This window comes from Channa argus, chromosome 17, assembly GCF_033026475.1.
Source record: "Channa argus isolate prfri chromosome 17, Channa argus male v1.0, whole genome shotgun sequence".
NCBI classification, from domain to species: Eukaryota; Metazoa; Chordata; class Actinopteri; order Anabantiformes; family Channidae; genus Channa; species Channa argus.
This window is the reverse complement of record NC_090213.1, coordinates 15,429,101-15,450,582: the sequence shown is the minus strand read 5'-3', so window position 1 is coordinate 15,450,582 and position 21,482 is coordinate 15,429,101. Positions and strand designations below refer to the sequence as shown.

At 42.0% G+C, this 21,482-nt stretch overlaps 1 protein-coding gene across 4 annotated transcripts in view; it reads right to left on the bottom strand.

Annotated features, from left to right (window-relative positions):
- The window catches only part of LOC137102175 (kelch-like protein 29), a 191,466-nt gene that overhangs the window by 81,158 nt on the left and 88,826 nt on the right, over window positions 1-21,482 (bottom strand). For 3 of the 4 annotated variants that reach the window (XM_067481395.1, XM_067481394.1, XM_067481396.1), the window contains 3 exons: window positions 18,912-19,043; window positions 14,090-14,237; window positions 11,050-11,574 (listed from right to left, as the gene is read on the bottom strand). In XM_067481395.1, the coding sequence (XP_067337496.1) occupies window positions 11,050-11,574; window positions 14,090-14,237; window positions 18,912-19,043 (805 nt within the window). The remainder of the gene's footprint in view (window positions 1-11,049; window positions 11,575-14,089; window positions 14,238-18,911; window positions 19,044-21,482) is intronic. The other variant, XM_067481397.1, reaches the window with a different exon arrangement.

The window sequence follows — 21,482 nt, the reverse complement described above, 5'->3', positions numbered from 1 at the left end:
CACACAGTTTCTGCTCAACCATAATGGAGGACATCATTGTATGTTTCGTGCACATTGTCACACCAGTTCTGGAGACACACAAACATGCAAAACCAGACACATGCAAATGGACCTACACACCAATACATAGAACACACACATACACACAAACTCAAGGCAAGACAATGTCATAAGAGAATAATCCTAATAACAATGTTGTGCTTATGAGGAGTCGCTGGCTGGTGTAGATAACATACGGGATGCTTGGAGGGGATTTGATTAGAACTGAGTGGGTGTGCAACACTTCTCCATCTTCTTTTTTAATTAAATTGCTACATTACTATTTCATAAAAATTACTGCAAGGGCCAGAGTTCTACCTAACCCACATTATAAACCCCTGTGGAAAAACAAGGCTAATTGAGTGAAATGAATCATTTGGACACAGGTCTTGTGTATCAGTATGAATAAAACCTTTGGAAGAACATCTGCACCAGATGTTTCATTTGTACAGCACTTCACCTTGAGAGGGCTGAGCGAGCAACCAAGTACTTTTGGAGTGTCACTGGTGCATGTGACCAGCTACTGTAAGTGTGCATCACACTTACAGTCCTCCCCCCTGCACATGTGAGAGACTCCCAGGACAAACAAATGCAGATTTCAATTTTACTGGATCAATGCTATTCCAAGCGCACACTGAGGGTGAGATTTGACCTTAAACCACACCATCACATCTACAACAAATACCAAACTTGTCCACGGCCTTCAGCCAAGGAGTTTGTCCACGCCAGCATTTCATCATACAGTGAGTTTTTATCTGACTGGAATTTGTTACACTCCAGGCAGTGGGAGAAAATATTTACGCCCAACCTTTTAATCTTTTAACACTTTAATCTTCCAGTAATAATCATATTTATGCAATAAGGTGGCCTGATTATGAACACATTGACTGACCCAGGGCACGTCTTCCGGACACATGGTGATTGCATGGAGGTGATCCAGTGATTAGACAGGCATTATCAAACCAATCATCATGCCATAGTTTTAGGAACTGTACTATGGGGCTGCAGAGCCTTTGTTTTTATGATTTAGGTGTTGTGAAGCCAAATGATTGCAAATCAGATCCACAAGTTTACAAGTCATTTATTCAACATTTTAAATTTTCTATGTGTTCAATACCACAATCAGCACATTAAAATATGAACATGAACATTTTCTTTTGTCAGTACAACACAAAGGAGCTCTGTAACTGAAGGTCGCCAACATAGTCACTGTAAAAACATAGTGCTTTTCTTTAGGGTCTATTTTAATTGTTCTTGACATAAAAAGCAAGGTGCTGGAAAATACAATTAGTCCTATTTACAGCTTTTCATCAAAGACGCTGGAAAACAGTGCTTTGTCTTTTTAAAAGTTTATGATAAAAAGGGAGACCCCTCACTGCTGCTGTGGTGGAGGATGAAGTACCGCTGTGCCAGCTCTGCGGGTTATACTGGGATAAATTATGCTACATTTTTCATCTGACATGGCAATGAGACCATAAACACAAATATAAAACTTCAAAGATGTGGTTGAAGTTCTCCTTATAAGGAAACTGGCAGAGTTACCGTTAGGGAAATACAAAGTACAGCTGCACTCTCTGTTGAAAATTGAATGTTAAGAATACTCGATGGAAATGCACGCCCCCGTAAGTCAAGTTGTATTAAAGTATTTAAAGTGCAAATATACTTCAAATAAAACAAAGTGCAAACTTCACTTTAAGTACTAATTAAAAGTTTCAAGTTACTTTCAGGTCCGCTAGTTTGGAACCAGCAGCCTCAGCTGTGCCACCCCTCAATTTTAGACGTGTACTGGTGGCTGAGCACAGATCCCAGTGCATGTGTGAGAGAATGTAGATATGCGACCCAGCTTGCATTAGGCCTCTCCTGTGTTTATGAGTTTGTTATGTGTACATTCCTCACAAGCTTTGCACATCGGTGATACTTGCCTCTGTGGGCTAAATGTATTCCAAGATGACCCTTAACAGCAGGACAACGCAACTACGCACACACACACACACAAAAAAAAAACCTACACTCCTAGAAAAACAACAACAAAAAATTCCCATGTCACCAGTGCAGCTTAAGATAAATGTCAAATCTCCCCCTGAAGACAATGTGTGTTTACTGGGTAACTTTGTGAAAGTCACAGCAGTCCAAGCAGAAAGGTTAGTGGTGAGGTTAGGTTGTATGTGGGAGTCTTCTCAGCACATCGCACACCTGAAATGAGCTCCCAGCCTACAGTGGAGTCAGGGGAGCACTCTTTGCATTTCATCTTTTTTTTGTCTCTTTTTTTCTTTCATTCCTTTTCTCCCTGTTCCCATCTGGCGCTCTCTTTCTCTCTTCAGGGACAGACTGGACTGCCCCACAAATTCTGATTGTGGCCAGCATGCTCCAGTGCTTATGTATGGCTGATGTGTCCTTGTAAAGTTGTAATCTAACTTTAACTCTCATACAATACTTTTTTTTAAATCCTGCACTCCAGCAAGCTGCATTACATAAGAATGTAATGTCCGTGTCTAAAAGAGAGTGGCTACAATGACTGCTATAGCAGAATAATGATAATAATCTACACTAGAATTCAGAGCTGCAGCCTCCAGCAACAAAACACATTCAGTAACCGTAATAGGGCAAAAGCATATTGCCGTTTCGACATCTCATTGTGTTCCACTATACTGCTAAGGAAGAATTTTAAGTCTATTTAGCTTGCAGATGCAGCACTGGCCAACAAAGATCTCCTGATTGCAGTTCAGGCCATTATCATTTGTCTAAGTCACAGAATAATTATATATATCTTTGCATGTTAAGCCTGTTGTGAACACTGGAGAATAATGAGTTGGAAAGAGTAGCCATTCTTGCTAATGTCTGGTCCTGTCATTAGTATTTATTAGATGCCTTCCATGCATTATCAAACCCATTTAAAAGTTTCTGGGTAAGGAAAAACTTCTACTATCCACACAGATAAGTGAGCACATCTTTAACATTAGGAAGCTAATACTGCTGAACTTCTTGCAGACTCTTTGCTGAGATGTTGTGCTGCATCTGCTGCTGTTTTTGATACTGAGCTCCCTTCCAGTTGCAATTACGCTTTCTCATTAGAGTGAAACATCCGCTATTGACTGGCTTCCTGGTAACATCTGCTGTGTTTACACTCGGCCTCATTGATAGTGCATCACCATCTATTTCATGGCTGATGTGCAGAATAACGCATCGACATTTGACTTGTGGCAATTAATCTCGTCATATCAGATTGTCTCTAACATGAGGAGTATGAGATTCAGGCCCATTTGAGGGTGTAACCTCCATTCACTTTGACACTACTTTACACACAAATCAATTTACTCCCACACAACCGTGGGACATTTCATGTGGAGTAGGCAAATGACACGGGTACAATTTGAGACCTCCTTTGAATACTCAATGCATGGTGCCACAGCTCTGAGCAACAGAGTGTCACACTTTATCACAAGGCAAGCTACACATTTAGGTTACTGCGTGCGAGTGGCTGCGTGCGTAAATCTGTGATAGGGCCCAGAAGTAAATGAGTTTGGACTCAGATATACATTAAATATTTAAACACAACGAAAGGTAGGGTATTTATGCAGGTACTTGAGTACAGTTGTGTCCTTTTCCATGCTATGCTACTTTATTCAAATTTTATATGAATAGCAAATGGTAAGCTTATAAAATATAAATAGCTGTCATAGCTTAAACTATACTATACCCTAAATCAGTGGCTCCCAACCATTTGGAGTCCCTGGAGGCCGATCAGATGAAGTGCCCCTACATAATCCAAATGTTTTCACAGCTTGGATGTTGAAGGTTTAACATTAAATTACACATAAGTACACAATTTTTGTCTGGGTTTAGGCTAGTTTGGTAAGGCTGTATTTCTACTTCGTCCTTTTAAATTGGCAGAAAATACAAAATATAACTAATTCAGTTTCATACATACAAAAGTTTTTTTGCATAACATTTATTTTTTAGGAAGTTTAAAAATATATAACTTTTACGATTGATACTATGTAAAATAATTGAATGTAAGCACTTCTATCACTGATATGTCATTAGAAAGTTTAGCAGGAAAAAAAAAGCTACTGGCTCTAATACAGAAAATCCCATAGATAAAAGCTGTGGATTTAGCCACACAACCTTGTCAATTATTTATTATTTCAGAGTTAAATGTAGGATAGTAAAGAAATTGCCAAGAAACAGAAAAGTCTGTTTATTTAACAAACAAAAAATTACACTTTACAGTTAAGCTGGGAGGCCATGAGATTAAAAGTTGTATTGTATGTGCTTTCATTATATGCTCAGTTGTCAGTGAAGCTCAAAGTGTAGTAGATTATTTAGACAGAGTAATACAGATTTCAAAAACCTGTGACTGTGGGCAAAAAGTGCAGAGTTTTTGTGAAGGTAATAAGGCAAAAGAGACAGTCTGATTGGGCGTTTTAGATGAAAACAGCCATCTGACACTTGGTCCAGCTGTCAGAGGCAAATGAGCAATCTGGGCTGACTGGACTTTTTTTCTCTTTAATCCTTTCTTCTTCTAAATTTTCCACTGCCACTTTGCTAACAGAGTCATTACAAGGCTTAAAAAAAAAAAAAAAAATCAGGCTATTAGAGAAGTGGCTAACAACTCCCGTATCAGTGAAGTAGAGAAAGCGGGGAGGCGGAGAGAGAAATTAGAGAAGCATGGAACAGGTGGGCTAGTACGGCAAAGATGGACAATAGAGGAAAAGAGATTGAAGGAAAAAAGAAACAGGAGGCAATTGGATGAACAGAAAAGTGAGGGGAGAGGTAAAAAGCAGTCGCTCTAAGTGGGCATGGGAAGCAGGTGGAGGTTAGAATAGTTGGGGGGGTGGGGGGGTTGCTCTAGAAGATGCCGGGAGACACCAGATGTCAGGAATGGGAGTGGAGCTGAGTGAAAAAGACAGACAATTTCAGTGAAGAGGACATGTGGGGAGGAGGCGAGGGAGGAGAGTATAGGTTGAAGAGAGAATTGAGGAGGGAAGGAGGCGTAGATATGGTGCCCCCTCTAGCGTGGCAGGAAGCCGGGCGGCTGCTCCTCGACTGCACTGCGCTTGTGATTATGCATGAAGCAGCCGGGCTGTCAGGCTCAGGGTCCTGTGACTATGTCACCACTGAGCGTTATCTTGAAATCCTGGTGATTAATGAAGCCGGTGCCTCGTTCTGCATGGTGGAGGTGGATGAGAAATGATCAATCTTAATGAGCTATCCGCCATCCCTATATTAACTGTGGGGAGATATAATGTATGGGGCTCCTGGCGGGGCTCCTCTCCTTTAAAATACAATAACAAGAGAGAGAAAGAACAGGGGTGAGCAGCTTTGCTTCCTCTGTTTATGACACACTGCTGCTGCTCACCTCATGTTTCCTCTACTCTCCTCCCCACTCGCTTCCTTTTGCTGAGAGCTGGAGCGATACTAGAAACATCTCAATGAAAGCCATGCATAGAAAAGTTAAAGAGACAGCATCGCGGGGCTGCTAGGCTCCAGCTTCACACAAGCTCAGCGGCCTCCAGATCACTCCTGCTGCTCTAAAATGAGATGCTTGAGTCAATATCATTAATATGTAGGTCCCACATGGACACATGTCAAGGTTACTCATAAGCATATTGCCCTCATACTGCAAAAAATGTGTTTAACAGAGTTACCTGCACATATCGAGTCCACAGTGATTGGAATAAATTTTAACTTCATTAATAATTTCTCAGCTTTTGTGAATCCCAATTCAGATTCCACTCAAGTTATTAAGGAATGTTATGAGACAGAGGGGGAAAAAAACATGTTAAAATCCATGTATTTCCTATTCCAAGTTAAGCCTATTTTGAAATCATAATAACCCTAGTTCTACTTTAGTTAATCCTGATGTGGATAGCTTTAAGATAATCACCCAGCACAACACCGCAGTGACTTTAATTAATTTGCCACTGCTTATTCTGTGTACACTGATCCAAGTCAGCATATTGGAAATTAAAATATATATATAAAAAAAAAAATACCCTACAGCTCTTACACCAAATATAGTATTATATTTGTCTTGGTGAAAAGCAGAGTTTTTTTGTCTAATTTGCAATGAGGATGTAGTCGAGATCATCTGCACTCTATCAAGTAGAAGAGAGACGGAGAGTGAAAAATGGAGAGAAAAGAAAAGGGAGGGTTTAATTAATGTGCTTGCTATGATTAATGGTCGCAGTGTGGCTATCATAAACTGGCTGTGTTTTTAATAACTGGTTCGTACGACCTGTCATGGTAGCAGCATACTCTTGTGGTCGAATTAAAGTGAATATTCATGCATTGCTAATAATACTGCACGGTTTATGTTTACTTAGTAACTGCAGATAGTCTAGCCCACACAAATATCTGCTGAGACACACACTCTGCAAAAGATGTCGAAGAATAAAGCATCACTTTCATATCCAGTAACATCATAAACCAGTTGCAAAGTTAAAACCACTCGATAAAGCAAGCTGAATCCAAAGTAACCTTTGACAAGGTACAGTATGATGAGCCAAGGGAAAAAAAGCACCTAACTTCCATAAATAAATACACAGAGCCAGGCTCTGCAAACAGTCACTATCTTACTAATTTGATGATCTATAATTGCCTGACTGTGTGGCAATATTGCAGCAATAATGTGCGAAGAGCCAATATGCAAGTGGACAGTAATGCTGCAGTGCCAATATGCTCTGTCCAAACGTAAACAAAAATGAATATATAATTAAAGCCTTACTGAGAGCAAAGTTTGAATAAGGCAGATAAGACAGATGAAATGGTCACAGCGGAGGAAAGGTGATCTGGCGCTGGACACCGCAGCAAAGCAAAACACTGATCTTAACTCAGCAAGGCATCTTAATTGCATTCACTAGCAGCTCCAGAACTGCTCGCTCCCCAGATGATGTCTGATGTGAGCTGACTAGAAGATGAACTTCCTGGGCAAAGAGGAGGCAGGGCACCTCTGTGTGCCTGCAATGGGGCCTGTCTATGTGTGCCACTCATGCTCCCTCTTTTTTTACCCCTTGTATGCATTTAATCTATAAGGAAACAATATTAAAAAAACATAATTTTGAGTGACTTGCTTGGGTATCGGTGGTGACATTTAAAAATGCCTGTGATTCGTCTTTTGGTCCAGCATGGTAATTAGTGATGCTCCCTCACAGCTAGAAGGTCACTGGTTCAAATCTACCTGCCAGCTGCAGCCTTTCTGTGGGGAGTTTGCATGATTTCCATCTATGGCTTTGGTGGATATGTATGTTAGGTTAACTGGTGGCTCTAAATTGCCAGTACTGTAGGTGTGAAAGTGAATTTCAATTGTTGTCTGTCTGTGTATCTCCCTCTGTGTTGACCCTGACGTAGACTGATGACCTGTCTAGGGTGTAACCCGCCTCTTGTCCAATGACAGCTGGGATAGTCTCCAGCCCCCTTGCAACCCTGAACGGGATAAGCAGTTGAGATAATTGATGGATAACTTTATTTTGATATTAATGTGCTTTTCACTCATGAGCTGCTTCTAAATGGTGCTCAATCAGGTTTGCAAGGAGCAAGTCCATCCCTGCTGAGCTCGGCACTAGCATGGCCTCAGCTGATATTCATCAGGACAGGCATCGATTTTAATGACTTGGTCAACAGACACACGCTGACTCCACTCTCAGCATATCACTCTCTCTCTAATGTTTACGCCCTCCCTGTATGTCTCTCTCTTAACAGCAGTTGTCCTATATTCCCACATTCCCCGAAGTGCTGACAGTTGTGATTGCTTTGGATCGAGCTACAGATGTTGATATTTAAGTGTGAGATTCTACTTTTTTTTTATTCTGATAAATTCTGCGGTTGAGGGAAATAAAGAAACAATAGGAACTGAGCAAGGAGTGGGTGGTGTGAAAGAATATAACAATCAGCAACAAAGTGTGGAGTTTGATTTGTACACTATGACAGGCAGGTATTATGAAAAGCCCTGCTGTGGATGGAGAAACGAGGTAGGCAGATCACAGCTTGGTGACTGGCATATCTCAGTAGGTGATGAGGTTAAAGCTGCCTTCAAGCTACTCTGTGAATCTCCATAAACACACACAAGCACACTCAGGCACGCAAACATATGGCATTTACAGAGAAACACAACAACACACATAATATATACTGTAAACAGAAAAAGCAGACAAATTCCTAGACAGACACACGCACAAACACCCATAGACACACAGAGAGAAGAGCACACAGTTGTTGATCTGCCCACTGATGCAGAGCGAAGACAAATTGCTCCCTTTGAAGGCAAAGCCAAATCAAACACAGAGTGTGATTTCTGTCACTGTGGTGTTTGGCTTTAAGGCCGTGAGGCTGACATCTGACAAAACATCCACAGAGTCACACCCAAGAGGTTGTGCACATGTGCAACCATACACATGCACACACTTGTGTGCACTTGCACCCATAAAGCGGCCTGTTGTGGAGCTGGATTAAGGGGGAAGAGCTATGTCAGCTCCTCCAAGATTCAGGCTTTTGCCATGAAAAAGCCACAAAACCTCCTCTGCACATCAGTGCGTACTAGCATTGTGTCTGGCGGCTCAAACATTTTTCTTATGCCACAGCACAATCATTTAAGTGGTGGCTTGGGTATTTAAACCACTTGTCCAATAGTCACTTCTAAAAACACTCGTGTCAGGGGATTAGCTTGACCATTGCATTTACAAATTACAAGATAGTCTTTCATTATCCACTTTCTCAATGGCACATATTTTCCAAATCCAAATTAATGCCTAAAAGCTCTCTTTCAGGATGATAACTGATTTATCTGCATCCCAGTTCGTGGCACAGCACAATGTTCAGCATCTCATGTGCATCCTGTGTTGACTTTTACCCCAGAAAACCTGCTTCATCCTGTAAAGGTGAACTGGTGTCCAGTTTTTGTGTGTCTTGTAAAAAAAAAATAAAAAATTGTGTGCGTTTGCAAGAAGCAAGTAGAGTAGCATTTTTGTCTCTCTGTGTGTGGATCACTTCATTTTTCACCTATCTGTATAGCAGATGTGTGTACCCTGCTTTCTCAGCCCTGGGATCAGATTCGCCAACCCGCATCTCAAGCATTAGTGGGCTGCAGAACTCTGACCTCTAAGATGTAGCAGCTTTCTCTTCTTTTCACTACTTCTATTTTGTTAAGTGCTAACAGCAGGTCCAACATAATTGTAACAGACGCAAGCCAGAACACAGGTCACAAGAGCTTACCCGCCTGATTCTACCACGATGCCAGTGTAGCAGGACAGTTTCCACATCGATATGCAGTGTTAACTGATTTAAAACAGAATGCATAAGACCTGTGCGAAGATTGGGATTTTTCGTGTGTTGCAGTGAGTATGAAAGCAGAGGGAAAGAAAGAAATAAGGCAGGAAGTGACAGATATAGATAATTAGAGAGACAGAAAAGCAGTCAATAAAAACAACAGCAGTGAGTCTTTGGGGCAGGGCCTTTGGGATGGCATTGTTGTAATCACAGCTGCAAAGACTTAAGACTTTGTGTCAGCTGAGAGGTCTCCTAAAAAGACGGCATGACTGCTAATTTATTGGTGCCCAATATTTTACCTTTCCTTGTGACTTTACCCCAATGATGTGTCTACTTTTATCTATTCAGTGCCGAGCAAGGATGGAAAAAAAAAAAAAAAACTAAATGGTAGAGGGGGTGTGAGATTCAAGTGCCTGTATTATCAGTTTGACCTTCCTAGAAGCTTACACAAGATTTCAAGTGTATATGATGTCTACAAAGTGAGACGGGGATGTTTTCAATTCTGCCTTATAAGGCAAGATGACAAAAGCTTCGTCATATATTTAATCAAAGCAACAGAGCATCTTTCCTTCCCTGTAAAATTGATCTTTATAAATAATAAATACAAATATATTCTACCTTCTTTGGCCTGTTCCAATAAGGTCAATAAATTTTCACATGTGTGTGGTTAATGGATCGCGACAGCTTATTCAACAAGGCAAAAGCTAAAAAGCTCTCATTCAATACAGACTGGACGATGCCGACAAGCCCATCTAATTATCCATTTCCAATTCTACCTGCAGTCTCATTTCAATGTATTACAGGCAGCTTCCAAAATAATTGCTTTTTTGCAATCTACAAGTTCATTTGCTCGCATTTTATTGATCAAAATGAGTCAGGAAAAGAAAACAATCTAAACCTAAATTAAAAGCTTCATTAAATGTGAAAATTGGTCGGGGAATTGTGAACATCTGTTTCTAGTGCCCTGCATCATAAACTCCAAGGTTAAACCAAACATCCATTTACGGCTTGCAGACTCAGGCATGAGCTGGAGCTGTGAAGCGCCTTCACAAACACAGTACAAGTCAACAAGGCTTCAAACGATTCCGAGAGAGATTTGAGGGCAAGGACTGAAAGCTCTTCCTGCTTCGTGTTTAGTAGGCCTTGGGAGTGTTGCCAACTATGAAAAAGATAAACCTGACACACTTTTAAGCAATTTTTGAGCACAGCAATACAGATGCTGCTGTTGTATAGTAGTTTGAGATGAGTACATGTTCTTTTTTCCAAAGAATCCACTATAGGCAGTATAACAGGGCTTTAGAAGTCCCTGTCTCTCTGTTGCTTTAGGAGGTGCACCTCCATTCTCTGTGACCTTGGAGCAGCTTTGAAGTGAATCAGCTCTGGTTACATATTGTATTTTAACCAACCCTTGCTTGAATGTTTGCAGCCTTGTTTTACGACTGTTGGCATCAAACTGCTTTGGTATACGGGCTGAGAGAAGAGGCCTACGTGTTTCATTCCAGCATGGACCCACATAAGGGGAGGTCACAAGGAATAGAGAGCTAAGAGTACATTGATTTAATACTTAACACCTCCCCAGCTTGGATTCACTTCTGAGTCTGGGTTGTGCCAGCTGAACAAATCTGCTTTGATTTTAGCCTTTGAAAAGTTACTTGTGACAGATCCAACATCTGCTAGACAGTGAATTTAAAAACACCTACAGAGTCTTCCTGTACAGAGTGCTCAGCTCAGACTATCTCTGCTTACCTTTCGGATGTCCTGGGTCACTGAACTCGTACTTCCCCATCCCCACTGTGCGCAGCATTTGAAGCCCATTACAGCCATCCGGATTGTCTGCAGGTGTGGGTTGGGCCTGTGCTGCCGCTGCCTGTCCATTGGTCAGAGGCATTGTCGGGGGCTGGATGAGGCCGGGGTGAGAGGTTAAGTGGCCATTGCCAATCACACCGTGAGGGCTCGAATGAACCACATGGTTGGCTTGGGCAGTTAGCCCAGATTGTGCCACTGTGGGCTGAGCCGAGGGGTAGGGAGGCTGGCTGGGCATGCTAAGCACCATGGAAGGAGGGTGCTGGGTCGACTGTGGTGTCAGCTGGAAGTGGGCGGTCATGAGTGGGTGCTGTGGGGGCACTGGTGTCTGAATAGATGGAGTTACACCTATGATGGGTGACTGGGCAGTCACACTGTGGTTGAATGAGGGTGGCTGGGGGAGGGCGTAGGTGTGGGGTAGGAGACTGGGCTGGCTCACTGCCGCTACTGGTGCAGCCCAAGTCGGACCTGAGGAAGAAGAGGAAAAGCAAGAGATTATCTATCCCGCTTATTCTCCATAACACCACTTGAAAGTGTGTGGACTGATTTTTGAGGGGTTTGCTAAGCTGCAGAAAAAGCTGAAAACAAGGACGAAGTGTCTGTCTTAAGTCAGATATTAGATTAGATGAAACAGAAACATAAAGCAGTGTGAGAACAAACTCCAGCTTTAGTCTGTTGCCTTCCACACCACGACTGTCAGGCTGCTCCACTGCTTCGGTTCAAGATTGTTCTTGACTTGAGTCTTAATATCAAACACAGAACATTTGAAGCGATGTACAGATCTGCACCAAGATCAACATCATAATAAGATTAAAAGATTTATTTTGCAACAAGATGAACGAATGCTTTCCTGAAAACGAAAGTAAATATGCTCAGTGCATGTGGCAGTCTGTACTATTATTTGTGTAGGAGTCTGTGTTTACCCCGACACTGTGAGCCAATCATTTTTTTACCCTGAGGCCTTAGATGCTGAGGGTGAGCTGGGAAGCTGCAGCCATGTTGGATCTAAACACTGCCTCCCTCGCTTATTTGCTTCCCCATCTCTAGCTCCCCTTGCAATGGTCCAAGCTCCAGAAATAGCCCATCATTCTGCCAAGAGGCCAAAGGCTAAATTAAATCGGAGCGAAATTGTACTGGTTATACAATAATTCACCAAGCATTAAGCTAATCGACACCATCACTCTGTTTCTTCCCCCTCCTAGCTTCTAATCAAATGGTGATAACCCATGTTTACTGTAACAAACTCAAAAAATATAATTATATATTTTTTCTCTTCTCCAATATTATGTTCTTGCCCTTGTCTGCAATATTCAATGAAAACTGCTGCTTTGTATATCAATTAAGACCAAATGCACCACATTCCTTTTTAAAAAGGCTCAGCTTTTTTATTTACTGCACAATTTGCTTCATCTTGATCTTGACATCAAAAAAAGAGAACTATTTTTGTACAAAGAAACTAAAGTTAAAACAAAACTTCTTTTTCAAAGACAAAGTTTCTTTAACAGACACAACAGTGAAGTTCCTGTTGAAAGAAACCGTTGATTAATTCTGGCACAGTTGGCAGGAGAACTTTCTGGCAACACGGATCAGTGAAGTGTGGAGAGGAGCTGGCTTCGCTGCAAACGCCAGTCACAGTTTGGAATAGCGCACACACGCAAATCAATATGCAACACTATGCTCGGATTTGAGTGTCATATGCGACAGCGTGCTGGGTCGGTGACATCTCACTCTACTCACGCTTCACTCCAAGCTGCAGTGTGGGTGTGGAAGCTGCAGTGGTGGTGGGAGGGTTAAGCCTCGTTCACTTACACACAATAATAAGCACTCCAGATCTTTGTGGCCGATTCAGCCAGATCCCGAGTGCAAAGAAGGAGGCTGTGGCCACACAGCAGGGGGCGGACACAACACTGCAGAGGGCAAAAACCGGCGCTCCCATCACAACTGCATCCTTCCTCCAAATGACACCCTGAATGGATTCTGCTATGGAAACAATATTTTTCCTGGAAACTAATTCAACTGTTCAATAATGAATCCTCTAAACAATCCATAAGCGACACGTGAACAATAATTAGCAGGGGAGATAAACCGGCAGCACGGTTCAAAACGTATTTTCCGCGTGATGCTTTAAAAGCACAGACTAGCAGCTGTCTATAATCTGGATCTACTGAGCCAGAATTTCCACTGGAACAAGGTCTGTGCCAGTATTATTCTTAAATGAGACACATTTGTGATGAGCAGGAGGCAGAGGCCAGCAGAGCAATGGAAGGAAATTAACTGCTCTAGGGCAGAGCCATTCTGGGTGAGTTCATTACAATAGGAGTAAAAAACTTCAACATTGGCTTAACTCGTTAATGTCGGGTCTGTGCTCTGCACTGCAGTGCCAATGACTGCTCTGAACACGTTTTAAAGTGGCATGAATAGAATAAGGTCGACATCTAAATTAGACCTGGTGGAGATCATTTGGAGGACTTTGAGAGTTATGCTACATACTGTAGGTTTAATACAGACTAAACCAGCTTCAATTGGTGACACGATAACATTAACAAGACCAAAATTGGGGGGGAGGGGGCTATAGGCTTCTAAATGTACAATCTGGACATATGCATTCTGTATATTTAACCTCTTAATATCAGACTGATATTTCTATAACTTAACACATACTTTATGTGTTTTATGTAAAGAGGGTGTTTGTGATGTGCATTATGCATGATTGTGGATGCACGTTTGCATGTTTTGGAAGAAAGCATGTATGTAGGGCAAGGAAGCCAATATGCCTCATTAGCATTGGCTAGCCAGAGTCAACTGCGCTGCAGCACCAAAGTGTGTGTGGAAGTGTCTGATCTGTGTAGATGCATACATCTTCTGTGTACCGATGATATAAACTTTTATTGCAGTAAACTACCATCAGGAACTGGCGGATGTGTGAACGTGTCTGTCAGTACGTATGCATGAGTTTATGTAAATTGTGTGTGTGATTCATTACCGGTGGGCTCGCTGTCTCGATGTTGCTTGGCAGGGGGCTCGTCTGTATCCCATGGTGTGAGTTGGTTGATGGGCGTCTGTCCCCATCTTACCCCTGGAGCCAGCAGCAGTCCTTGGGTCTGGCTTTCACCAGGAGACAGACCAGAGACCTATAGAAAAGTGACAAAAACCATATCTTGATGATCATATAATGAAACGTGTTAGAGTAAGAACAAAAGCAACCCTGATCTTTAAGTGCCATACAATGCAGCTTGTTTGCATGTGACCCTAAAATTCCACCTATTCAACAGCTAATGTATAAAAACATTTCTTTTACTAATCTGAATGAAAAAAACAGCAAATCACAGCCAACTGAACTGTTCTTTAAGGTCCTGAAGTGAGCTGTGATGATGGAGCCTTGCATATAATTAGCAGTGAGTGTGTGTTGATTACAGCCTATATACAATGGGAACAAGGGGGAAAATGTGGTTCATAGCCTCAAGAGTCTCTGAAGAAAGACCAATATTTCTGTCTTTATATACTAATAGCAATTAACTTTCTAGTGTGAATTCCATTCAAATTCTGAACCTCCCACCTGAGATTTTGTCATGCCATCTTAATTTTGCAATGAATAAACATTGTGTTCAGTCAAGTGAGATATAATAGAAATCTGAACACAAATACCAAAAAAATGAAAGTAAATAAAGAAAACCTTGAAAAAAGGGAATGTCTGTACAAAAAAAATGAAAAGCTAGGTGACAACATGTGGATGGGGGTAAATGCAACTTGACTAAACCAAACAAAAGGTCTGCTAAGCCTTTCTTTGCACCCACACCTGTAATATTTTACTCTGGTAGGGGAGTATGAAATGTTATCAGGCAACTCCAGGCTGATGAAAACACAGGGTCAATCACCACTGGACCCCTGAGCAATATTCGCCTCTCCCTATCTGCAGTTTGGACGCTTGGTCTAACAACCAGGCAGGGAGAGGGCAGAGTCGAACCTAATTCCCTTGCTTGCCCCTGCCAGCCTCTGAGTTAATAGAAAAGACCTGGTCACCAGGCCCCTCCTGTGTCCTCCTGGCTGATCCCTCCATCCCTCAATTCCATTATCCTCCCTGACCTGGCATCCACTACATCAAGCACGCCATCGTGCATTCCAACAGCTGTGTCGACAAAGCCCAACAGAGTGTGAGGTGACCACACAGCAACAAAATGCAACCCAAAGGACTCGGTTCACAGTGAATTAATGGGCAGCTTTACATATCAGATCGATCCCATTGCAGGAAAATTTCCCTCCCTTCATTAAGGTGGATTTATCACAGCTTTACAGCCTTTATCACTTGAAGATGTTACATGGTGTTGAGCAACATCTGCTCTGTAATATACAACTTCACAATAGCAGACAAGTTCAATAAGTGATGAATCATTGATCTTGTTGAACTTGCTGAAATCCATGCTGAAAGTTGTCTGAGAATTTTGTAAGTGCTGGGGGCAAAAGAAAAAAAATAAACATCTCAAGGCACAGGAGAAAACAGAGTGATGGAGCAAGAGAATGAAGCTGGTTTTGAGGGGGGAGAAAGGCTGTCGGGTCTTTTTGTCCAGCTCAACCTGTCGACTTCAGACAAGAGAAAACTGAAACAGTTTACTCAGAGAATGCCCTAAGCACTCAATTCCACCTGAGAGCCCTGGAGACACGAGGAGGGAAAATTCTGACCATTTTCAAGGTAAGAAGTTGGTTTCTATAACCCACTTTTTGTTTTAATGATTGTTTTATTCCTCGTCCGCTCTGTATGCTTTACTGTATTCCTCTCCAGCCATGCTTTACCTTCCTCTCTATACAGGCAACTCCTCATTAACTCGCAGCACTGTCTCTTACTTTACTTTAGTCCTGCACCTGCCTCATATTGTCTCATTAATACTCCCACCCATTTACCCAATACAGAGGGGAAAAAAACAACATCATCTCTTCTGCTGAAAGGCAATCCATCTGTCACACTTTTAGTGCACCAGAAAAAAAAAAAGAACAAATAAATAAAAAATACGTTCTTAGTCAGCAGCATCACATTGACAGCATATCAGCTAGCTAGGCTCAGGAACAATCCTGACTTGAAAATGATCAAGGTTAGATAGGAAAGACACACACACACACACACACACACACACACACACAGGCACACACACAGGAAACACAAGTGTGTATGCACACACAGCAGGTGAAACTGTGTGCACGCGCACACACATTCACACAGAAGCCAGGATATATCAGACGGGATGTTTATTAAGATGGCAGACTTGCTGCAGGCAGACAGGAAGGAACTGTAGGTTCTGGGACAGCGCCTGCCATTTTCTCTCAATTTTATTTGCTCTCCCTATTTCCAGTCCCCTCCTCCCCAGCCGCCCATTATCATCGGGCAGCAGATGGTTTCCTCTGACTCGACAAAAACCATGCTGAAAAAAAGGAGGGGAGCCAGATAAATAATTTTTGAGACCTGCCAAGCCATTCTATGTTTGTCGTCAAGCTGCCCGGGGAGGGGGGTTTGCATTGTACGCATCATCTGTGCATACGGACCACATACTGCAAGTGTGGCACTTGCACAGAAACACACAAGGGTGCATCCACATTAGAGGACACGTGTATCCGTGTATCTGCCTGGTTTTATTATCTGTTTATCTGTCCAATACTAAAAGATATGAAGTAACACAAAAAGAAAACAGAAAGTTCCCACATTTGAGTGACTTAAAACAAAACTCGCCTCCTTGCCTTAATAACTCCTAATGGCAAATGGACGCTTATATAGTGCTTTTATACACAGAGCTTTCCATGCTCATACAGCATTTTCTATCTGCTGTAAATTTAATCGGCAATGTTCAATAGTGCACTGTAATTCAAACGCAGCTATCCATTTGTTTTTTCTGCATTGGCCCACATGCAGGTTCGCATGAGCACACATTCCCACACATCCGCACACAGCAAGACCAGAAGGATCCTTCCCTCCTCTCAAACCGCTGAACGTTACAGACATGTCAGAATTCGTGTATTGAAGACAGAAAGATAAAAATTCTGATACATCAGGTCTAAATATATACTTGTCCTCCCCCGTCCCTGCAGCAGAGACAGCAGTCTCATTCTGGCTGGCATATCAGCTATTTTCTCGGACATGGCAAAAACTGACTTCTGTCACTATGCGCACTTTACCATCGTGCAATTGCAAGCAGCATTATGGTGTCTATCAGAACCTCTTGCCACTGGCCACCATCTGCTGTGGGTACATATAGGAGGGGTTTTGCGGTGATCCAGGGCTCTGGGCTTTGATTGCTTTGACTCATCCACAACATCCACATCTAAACAAACAGAAAGTGTTTGCTCATGGCTCTGTGTTTGCCTTTGCATTTTGTTTGAGCCAGCGCTTGTCTGTGTGAGTTATTGCACCAGTTCAATCCTATAATAACACAGCCGTAGCACCAGGCTTCCACACAAAACCACCACCATGGACATTCTGCACAAGCTCCTGCTCTTTGTACCCACTGTGCTCGAGATACAGGCCAGTATGCCTAAGTCTGGACATGCAGCGCTCCCATCCAGTTAAGAGATGTCTTTAGTTTCCCCAGAGAAATTACTTTATTGCTTGTCTTGGTGAGAGAGGGCAAGAGGGATGAGAGTATGTCTATAACACCCAGGTTCCCAGTGGGGTAAACAATGTTACAGCAAAGACTGATCACATTAACCGCTTTAAGATTTAATAACAGATCTTGGTGAAAAGGGGTGTAGTAAGACCAAAGCTGGTTTTAAGAAAGACCAAGAATAAGGTGGAAAAATAGAGGGAAGGGTTAAGGGAGGGCTAGACCCTTAAACTGAGAAAGGAATAGAGAAATACAGACACACACACACACATACACACACAGCGGGACAGTACCAATACCACAGTGAAAAGCTAATCTTGTGAAATGTCATTAGCACAAATGCCAGACACAATGAGGTAGCAGTGTGCAGGGTGCAGGCCAGTGCTACACAGGTTGATTATGTTCTACCTTTTAAGGTTCAGTGTTCTTCTTGTGGCAAAGCTCTACAAACACAAGGAAAATAACAGACCGCAGGCAGGGAGGAGGTTTACTGTCGTGTTATATCACTCAGTGAGCAGTACAATCAAGGCCTGTTAACGTACAGTTGTTTTCCTGATAGCTTTACCCATTTATCTATTCTGAGCAAATGGACCAGGAAGGTCCCTGGATGTTCTGCTGGTCCAGCGTGGAGCTGCTATTATGGTTTAATTTAAATGCATGCACCTTCACAATACACCTTCACAATCAGCTGGCTATCTCTGGGGAGATGCATGTACACAAATTTAATCATAATCAAAATTTCAATAACAGCAGTCGCTGCAGTGTCTTGCTATATTGTACGCACCCATAAAATATCATCACACTGTAATTCAAACCATGAAAAAAATCATAAAAAACACTGTGTGCAGGCAAGGAAATGAATTTCAACTCCGACAGAATGGCTTTTCTTCCCTTTGGCCAGGCATGGACAGATACAGTGAATTTGGCTGAAATGTGGAGGGTGATGGAAATAATGGCTTTCCTCAGAGAAAAGAAACAGAAAGAATGGCACCAAAGGAAGGAGTGAAAGATTGAGAGGCAGAGTAAGACAAACCCATCCATCACATAGCCCTGTATCATTGCCCCTGACAGATCATTTCCAGCTTTTCTAAAATAGAGAGGAAAAAATGTCTCCTTTCCCCCCACCCGATACATCCAAAAGCTCCAACCAAGTGTGGTCTGAAACTGACCAGAAGAGTTACAAAAGCGCACAACTCATTCGCTCGGACATTATTCACTTACTGTATAAAGGCATCTTCTTTCCATGACAACGCGCTGACACCTAAATGTGAAGTGGATTTGTTCTGGGCTTCCGTCATAGTGGTGCTGAATGCTGGAGCCGAACCAAGGAGCTGCTGTGTCCAATCTATTAGACTGGAACATAGCAGAGCATCTCACTAGTAAACAAAAGAGGCTACAGCGCCATTTTCGGCAGCCATTTTAAAATGCTGTGGCGCACCGAGATGCGGAGCAGTGTAGTGCCATAGATGAAGAAGGTGCGTATTCAGTATAATGGCTGCATACTTGAGAGTAACACATCAAAGCAGGTAATATTACTTTTTTTTTTTTTTTGCTTTAAAAAAAATACGCTAAAATATGACCAAATACTGTGAATATCCACTGCATCGCGGCGATACAAAATGTTATTGCAATTTATTAAGCATAAAAAAAAGCTAATCTTGATCTCGTGTTTAAAGATGTCGTTGCAAATTGGAGGAGCTCGTATCTTTAAACAGTGAGGAACATTTGTACGATTAAATGCTGTAGGTCCTCTTCGATGAAACTCGCCTCTGCTTCGTAACTCAGTTCAAATATTCCCTTTCATACGTGACTGATTGCAAAAGCCACAATTAACAATTATTACCTTCTGTTTTCTTATTTTTATTCGCCATAATGAGAACGAAAAAAGAATTACGTTATATTAAAAAAAAAAGAAAAGAATTGAAAAGAATGAAATTTGGCTTTTTAAATACACAACATTTAAATTATTTTACCAAGAACTATTTTCCTAAAACAAGTCAGTTGATGCAGCTTATTTTGTTTTTAGAGAACATTGCTTACACCATTTCCAATAACTAAAAATACAGCATTTGAAAGCATGTCCTGCATCTGCAGATGGAAACAACAGAGGTAACTCATCAATGCAATTTCATCTAATAGCAGACAAATGTCAGCAATTACTAGAAGTTACACTAACAATTGATCTAAACAATTATTTGTGCACAGACTGCACTAAAAACAGTTTTCAAGGCATTGACCCTCAGCGGTAACGAGCATAAAGGTAGCACAAAAGTACCTAATGAGTACAGTGTATATGCTGATACGTCACAGAGAGGGACACAGACGCAGACTTTTTAAAGCCCCGTTCCAAACGACTGATGGGGGACAGACTACACTTCACTCTGGCTCGACACACATTCGACACGAAAAAAAAAAAGAAAAAAGAAAGAGTGATCGCAGGAGCGAGGCCGACAAGCTTCAGTAGAAAAGCAGGACTGAAACCCCGCATAATATCCCATGAGTGCTCTCTGAGGTTGCAAGCCTGTCCACAGAACTCCTCCACCATAACCCCCTCCTTTCCCCATGTTTTCTTTTCTCTATTTAGCTGGGGTGGTACAGCACCCTGAAAACACATCTTCTGTAGCACTCAGCAGCAGTGGTGACGCTTCTTGGAGAGGGCGAATTGTGCCTGGACATGTAAGTTGTGGAGACATCCTTATGTCGTGGTAACACCTCCCCGAGGAGCATGTCAGAGACAATGTTACCCTCCACTGGCATTGACCGGGACAGTGAGAGATGGGTCTCCAACAGGCCATGACCCTGCCTGATATGTGGTGAATGTTTGGGGAACAAAATATCCAAGGCCTGTCACAGGAGCAGCCTCAGAGGCCCGGAGACGACTGTGTAGCTTTGTCTGTGGTTGAATGACTAGTATGAACAGTCTTCTGTGTGAGTGTGAACCCAGAATTCACATGTGGCCGTAATAAATGACTGTTAACTGGGCAAACAGCCATTTAGTCCTAAAGAACAAATTGAGTTTATATTGATATTGCAATATAAACGGAAACAATATCTACTTGGCCAAGAGTGCAGTGTGGGGAGTTTTAAAATGCATTTTACAATGGATGCAATCTGCAAGCCAAATACTGGAATATGTTGGCGGATAGGCCAAAACCAGAGGACCATATGGTACAGTTGGAAATCGTGGAAAAAGCAGGGAAAGATTTATTCCACAGGTTGACAGGTATACACAACAGTGGTTTAAGTTCCAAGTTGGAAGATCATCTGAACAAAAGAACTTTATTAGCACCACGTGCACACCCCACGTGCATGGCTCTCTGACATCCAGTACTTAAAATCTGCCCTGTGAACAGTATTCGACTTACACTCCAGAATGTGCAGCAATGTTTTGTGTTATCAGGTTCCCACTGTAGCAGCTTAATTGTTTTGAATGAATCATTCCTTCTTTTTACGTCTTTCTATCGAGGAAAAAGTCAGCTGTTACATTACATAATCATAAATGACTGGAAATATTTACCTTCTGCCTTTTAAGTTATATGCGTCAGCTAACAGGACTTTCCATTTTGTCGACTCCTGTCCAGTGTTCTCTCAGCTTGACCATAAGCTCACACCTCCACATATTACTCTCACCCCTTCTGCTCGTTTCCTGCTGAAAGACATTTACTGTATTTCACTCGCTATAAAGAGAAATTGCAGCAGGTTTAGGAGCCCACAGCTTAATATTTGGCAAATAATAATTATAAGCATTATCTTCTCAGCAGTTGTGCTCGGCATTCTGTTTATAACAAGTGG